The sequence below is a fragment of the Elaeis guineensis genome, chromosome 6, assembly GCF_000442705.2.
Source record: "Elaeis guineensis isolate ETL-2024a chromosome 6, EG11, whole genome shotgun sequence".
NCBI lineage: Eukaryota > Viridiplantae > Streptophyta > Magnoliopsida > Arecales > Arecaceae > Elaeis > Elaeis guineensis.
The window spans coordinates 132,604,214-132,611,394 of NC_025998.2; the positions used below are offsets into that span (position 1 = coordinate 132,604,214).

The following is a 7,181-nucleotide window of genomic DNA, read 5'->3' on the forward strand; positions in this document are numbered from 1 at the left end:
GTTATCATTTTGCTATTTATAGTTTCTTTTCTCCTTTTTTTTTTTTTTTTTTCCTTGTGGCATTGTTCTGCCTGTCCCAATTTTCTGGGTGGCTTTGCTCCTTTTTTGCCCCCTTTTTTTTAAAAAAAAAAAAAAGGATAGACGTGAAGTGTGAAAAGATTAAATGAAGCATGGGGGCAAATGATACTCCCATCCAAGCTCCAAGCTACAGCAGCAATACAGTTACATCTTAAATTGTTTGCTGTACCAGGTTTGAAAACCAGACACCACCAAATGTTTAATTAAAAAGGAAGTACGAACTCTGAGCGAAAGTGCGCATGATCATGAGAACAAGAAATGTCAAGGTCTATGTGGCGATGACTGAAACAGAGGCAAATGTCCTAACAACTCAACTTCTAGAGCAGCATCACTCGATTTTCTTTCTGTGCTTCTCTACCCACCATAATTACAAGCAATTGACGGTTTTCAAAGCTCAGCTCACAAACCCCCAAATGTCCTATCAGTACTTGTCATCTAAAAGGGACAACATACGTGCGCAACATCAACAAAAAAAAAAAAAAAAAAAGAGGAAAAACAACTCGCATGGTCAGATAGAAGAAAGAAACAACTCTACAACAGCAAGTGATACAGAGAGAATCTGAACTGCAGCTCTTCAAAGGTAATCCCAAGTCCTAGGCCCAAAAGAAACCCGAAATTGCACTGCCTTGGCCATGAAAAACACCTAACAAAACCTAGTTCAGCTATCATTCTCCAGGACCATTTTAATTGTACGCCAACCAAAAAGTAATATTTCCTCCTCCGGCAAATTATGACATGGTTGGGCAGATCAACCGCAGGATTAATTGGCCATAGCCAGAGAGCCATCCTTCATGAGATTGATGCTCAGGCTTTTAAACCTCTCCCTCGAATATTGACGAGATGCTTTTCTCCAGTCAGTGCCAGCTTTCATCATAGCAACAAACTCCTCGTAACTTATACGACCATCCTGAAATATCATATTAGAAATGCAGTTATATAAAGATCTGAAATGTTTTATTAGGGTAAAGCTTGAGAAATAGCAAAACAGAAATAACATAAACCTTATCTGTATCGACCTCCCGTAAAATGTCATAAACTACTTCAGTATCTGTTTGACCAGAGTCATCTGTTAAGGCTTCCCTCAACTCATCAAGTTCAATATATCCACTGCCATCTTTATCAAAGAAAACGAATGCTCTTCGAAGATGCCCATCGTTCGATAACCTTTGCAAGTGAATAATAACAGCCACAAACTCTCCATAGTCCAACACACCATTTCCATCAACATCAGCCTGAATGAAAGTTTTGGAACCAAGCTTGCATAATTATATTCAGAAAAGCAACTTAGAAATTTAAAAGTGATATGATGTAATGATATAAGTAAAATAATACACCCAAAAATTATATTAATTTGTCAACTTCCCAAAATGGGCAAATTTTCGCCATGGTATTCATGTTTCCACTACAAATAACTGAAGTTCACAAATGCAACAATAATGTGATTCTTCTATTTTGACCCTTTGGCTATAATGAAGTGTGGACAGAGGTCTCCATTAGACCTTGTCATCTTCACTCCAAGTGCTTACTTATCATAGGGCAATACTGAAAGGCTTTTCTACAGTCACATCAACTTAAATTTTGACTAATAAGGCAGGTTTCCCGCCCGAAAAATGACTTCCTAGATTTCACAGATGGCCCTTTTATGCCAAAAGTTGGCCAGGGATTGGACTCTAAACCTCAGATGGTGGACCTTATGCAGATAATCAGTCACAAAAAGATGCTCAATCCTTCCATGAAATCTTTTGACTTAAAGTTGCAAACTCTAGCTGATCTAATTTTGATCCAAAAAAGGTTCAGATGATGATAAAATGATGATGGAGATGAAGTTCAATTGCAACTAAGAGATCAGCCATTCATTACTATCCACATAACCATAGAAAATACACCATCATCAAGTTCTTGAAGATGTTCTAATCCCATGTCAATAGTCCACCAATCGCCAATCTCACTTAAGATACTTCTTACCCAACTTAGAAACCAAGCTTCGCAGTGCTTGTTTTATCCAAGGAGGGAAAAAAAATTGAAGTGCAAGGAACAAGTCACAACCAGCTAGAAAAAAAGCATGAAGATGAAACTTAGACCTCAAGTATGAGCCTCCAATGCAATATAAATTGAGACTCATGGGGCAAAATGTGCACATAATGGAAGAAAGGAGTGGTCGAAATTCTTCTAAGAACATTGTGATCAGAACGCAAGAAGCCACAACAAAGACCTTAACTCACTTTTCTTTGATCATAGATAGGCCCAATTTGGAGATCAGCCAATTGATCAAGTGGGAAACCTGGATCCAGATCTGAGCTCTAGAAGAATGAACAGCTTATGTCAGAGCTTATATCTTCAACAGATGGCTCATACATGACTTGGAGGTTTCCACCAATTTAAATCACTAAGAGGCAGTTGGTTTTATATTAATTTTATATGGAAAACACATCAATCTATTGAACACCTCGAATTGATGGGATTGTCAAATCAAATTATTTAAATAAAGAAGGGCAAACCCTATATGTTCCTACAAACAAAATCAAGGATATTTTTGTCCAGCATGAATATAGTTAAATTGAGTTCCTTATAAAGTATTTAGGATGAAGAAAATGATTGATGCATGATTGGGTGCCATTATAGATTAAAAAGAAGTGCTCTTTGATTATGGAAAAAAAGAAGTGCTTTTACATTCATCAAGGCATAAAACTGTACTTGTTCTATAATATTATATACTGATGTTAGACATCGCAAACATCAACACATAAGCTATGCAACATAACAGTATATATCAATAAATTGTGTTTTAAACCAAACTGGATACACATGTAGCGCTTAAACCATACTACCAACAAAGACGTTGCAAGATATACTGTACCGATCGATATCGTACCATACTGGGCATACTATAACACCCCAGCACCGAATTGGTGCAGTCTTGTACCATACTGACACATAGTAATGCCTCGCCTTTTCATACCGTAGTGCATCCCAATACTGTAATAGGATACCAATATGGGGTTTGGTATTGAGACAGTGAACCTTGCCTTTGAGGTTTATGAGCATGTATCATGCTGTTCGGTTCAGTTGGCTATACATTTTGTTATATGGTACAACATTACAACATGTACCAGCACTTTCAGACTTGATGTATATGTGAACGTTTTCCTAAGAATGAAATGAATTATGATTCCTAGTTGGTCAGATGCAGAATTCACTATCAGCTTCAAAGTTAATGGAATTTTCTAGGAGATGAAAAAATGTAAGTGCTGTAGAAGAATTTACGGCTTGTCACAAACCTCATGCTAATGCTGCAAGTTAATAGATAAAAACCATGAAACCTATATAGCGCCTAGCAAGAGCTAGACTCTTGAATGACATTTACAATGGATAACTTTTGTCATTAACAAACATCATCTTGAAGTTTAAACAAGAAACACAATTAAGAAATAAGCAGTCTTAAGTTATACTCCAATTTGATTGGACACAAGCATGATACAAAGACCTTATGGATCAACCTATCAAGTAAAAAGAAACAGAGTTGCATCCTATACTTTCTCAAACAAGCAGCCTAACAGCTAAACAAACCAAAACCTTACCGCATCCATCAACATCTTCATCTCTGGTTCAGCCAGTTGAGAACCAACCTTTTGAAGGCCAGCTTTTAATTCTTCAAATGTTACCTTTCCATTGTTATCTGTGTCCATTAGCTTAAACATCTCTCGTATGACCTCTACTTCTTCAATTGACAAGTGCTCGGCAATCACCTGAAAGTATGGAAACGATCAGGATTTATAAAATATATCTACGGAATTAAGGTAAAAGGACATAATGAATTTTAAATTCTAACCCGCATGACTTTCTTCTTGAATCTGTTCATTACCGAAAACTGTTTAAGCCTTGCTCTTACAATATCTCCCAATGGAACATTTGGAGCTTTCTTTGCTTTTGCAGCCATGGATGTTCTAAAAGAGGTAGAATGTAAGAAGAAAATAATTAATGCTACCAAACAAAAATACAGCAGCAAGAAAGAAGCAGAGTAATATGTGAAAAAAGCACATGGTGGACAACAACACTTGCCATCACTGGATCTTTTCCATTACATTCATGAAAAGTATTTTCCTATTAATCATTTATAATATTCCCCCAAATTAACTACCTCACTAGACATATTATGGCTGGTATGGAAAGGCATCTGAAACACAATAAAGAAGCCATCTCATCGGTAGCATAAAACTTATATCCATGCACAATTCGAAAGGATCTGATGTTCGTACCTTCAAAAGGCAAAAAAAAAAAAAAAATGTTTCCATCCATCTGAATGCTCCACTTTCATTGTACAATAGGTTTGAAAGGAATCATGCAATTATCCAAATTACAATACAACAAACATAAGTTACCTTGATACCCGACCTACCAAGATGTAATATTTTATTTTTTGTACATGGCTGATCTAACTGCAAATTCACAAGTAATGCATAAACCAACCCTATATAGTTGGAATAAAGCTGCACAGTTATGGTTATGTTATTTTACATCTAATAGGAAGGAAAGCATTCTAATTTTGGACATGCTGTGAGGGCAAAGGATTTCCAACAAGATTTAAATGTTTACCATAATAGGTATCTCACATGCCAGATGTATGTAGTGGGTTTCAACTACTTGTCAGGTATTAGTTGTTGTCAGATTTAATCATCAGCATGCTCATCCTCCAAAAATTTCTCTAATTGATTTGGAGGGGGTGTTTGGTTGTGGAATAGATTTTGGGAGAATATCCCTTGTACCGTTGAAGAGATAGGTCTATACTGTAAAATAGGTGTATTTGGGCATTTGGTTGAACGAACAAGTGCGAGAATCAAGGATTACAAACATATGACATCAAACATGCACCTTGATGGTTTCCTCCCCCAACATCTTGGTTTCAAATGAGTCATGATTTCAATACCCATTCACTATTTTCTTGAGATTGAAGGTACTCATGTTCCTTATTCTTTCCCAATCCACCAGCTACTTATGATGGAGGAGCTCGTTCAAGTTGCTACGCTTGATTGCTGAACTATCAGTTCCCTGTAAATTCTCATTACAAGGACAAATAAATAATAGTTTGGCTCTCTAACGTCACTACGCCATCATGCAAATAGATCTCTTAAGCACCCGGCCTAACAATCAGTGTGTTGTCATGGTGGGCATCATCCTGTCATTTGAAGATTTTGTGACACATTTTAAATTTAATAAAACCACCCAATCACAAAGGTTAGGCTAAATTAAGTCAAGTGTTGATCAACCCTTTTGTATGGTCAGCAAAGATTGAAATGACATGATGCACTAATTAGCATTTTGTCAAAAGCAATGCACATAGATTATGCGTCAGGATTACAGCTATGATTGAAGAGTTCAAAAGAAAGTCCTTTAGAGCCCATCTGGGACCGCAAAAAAGCAAGACAGTGCAATTCTATAACCATTCATGACAGATTTACTTACCAAGCACTTGCTGAGCGGTTAACCGCCGCCTTGGATCCGGCTCTAGCATCTGCCTAACAAGACTCCTTGCACTATCTGAAACTTGAGGCCATGGCTCCCTTTGGAAATCTATCACCCCTCGGAGAATCGCCTGGGCAACCCCCTGCTCAGTCTCTACAATCCAAATATAACCCTTAAAAGATCAATCAAAAGATACTCTACGACTAATAATAACATCACAAAAGCTATGATATTACTCTACCAGCCCAGAATGGCGGAACTCCACACAGCAAGATATACAAGATCACCCCGGCGCTCCAAATATCCACCTCCGGCCCATAGTTCCTCTTCAACACCTCCGGCGCCATGTAGTAGGGGCTCCCCACGATCTCAGAAAACCTCTCCCCTGCTCACATTCAACAAAGTTTCAGAATCACGGGAAAAGAAGAAGTCGGCCGACCAAAAGTAGCATCAGCACCGCACCTGGCCGGAAGAAGATGGAGAGGCCGAAATCGATGGCCTTAAGCGGCGAGTTCTCCTTCTTATTAGCGTAGAGGAAATTCTCCGGCTTGAGGTCCCGGTGCATGACCCCATTCTCATGGCACATCTTCACGACCTCCGCCACCGTCCGGGCGACCGCAGCCGCCGCGCGCTCGCTGTAGTGCCCCCTCGCCACGATCCGATCGAAGAGCTCCCCGCCCTCGCAGAGCTCCATCACGAGGTGCACCGCCTCGGCGTCCTCGTAGGCGGCGCGGAGCCGGACGACGTTTGAGTGGTCCGGAAGCGTCGACATGATCGCCACCTCCCGCCGGACGTCCTCCACGTCCACCGCCGTCCGGAGCTTCCGCTTCGAGATCGACTTGCACGCCAGGTGCTCCCTCGTCTCCTTGTCCGTACACAAGTAGGTGACCCCGAACTCGCCGCGGCCGAGCTCGCGGCCGAGGACGTACTTGTCGCCGATCCGGCTCCGGTGGTGTCCGAGGGGAACCACGTCCTTGAGGACCTGGATCGGCGAGGGCGAGCCCACAGGGTCCTCGGAGAAGGGGTTCGGTCGCCGCCGCTTCTCCCGCTTCCGCTTCCTCCGCCGCCGCCGCTCTTCCTCGTCCTCTACGCTCCCCCCCAAGCACGAGCACCAATTCCCCATGCCCTCTTCTTTTCTATCTCTTAAGCTACGACTGCGTTTTATTGGCTCTTGGCTTCCTGTGGGGTGGCTTCAGCCTAGACTCCGTCGCCGCGCGGGGAATGGGAGGGCGAGGTTTGGTGGACTTTTTTAAGGGGGGTGGACTCTGGATTTGGTTGAAGCAAGAAGGGAGAGGGAGTGATAGATAGCTTAGGAGGGGTAATCATTAGAATTTTTCTCCGCTTTTTCTTGTTTTATATACATACGTATAATCAGTTGGGTAGCGTGGGAAGTGAGCTTTTTGAAAAAGAGAGGCAGGCTTGTAAAACAAAAACGAAAAAAGAAAAAAAAAAAAAGGAGGGGGGGGGTGGGCGCATGCCGGATTTGAGGAAATGCATGCCCTCCAGAGGGTGAGGCGTTTCTTTCTTCTTGCTTTTGGGGCTGGCTTGGGGCCGTGGTGTTGTTTGGAATAAAGAAGGGAAGAGTTGGTCGCCGAAGCTGCCGAGGCATCGAGGAAGTGTTTCTATTTTGAAGAAGAAATTAA

General features: G+C 41.0%; 1 protein-coding gene across 1 annotated transcript; it reads right to left on the reverse strand.

Moving 5' to 3' along the window:
- Window positions 1–589: 589 nt before the first annotated feature.
- On the reverse strand, window positions 590–6,804 carry LOC105046421 (calcium-dependent protein kinase 10). Its single transcript, XM_010925000.4, is given in 8 exon segments — window positions 590–985; window positions 1,080–1,310; window positions 3,657–3,824; window positions 3,908–4,006; window positions 4,009–4,022; window positions 5,539–5,691; window positions 5,780–5,923; window positions 6,001–6,804. Coding segments are annotated over 8 exon segments (1,617 nt in total). The 5' UTR covers window positions 6,662–6,804; the 3' UTR covers window positions 590–838.
- Between the last annotated feature and the right edge of the window lie 377 nt (window positions 6,805–7,181).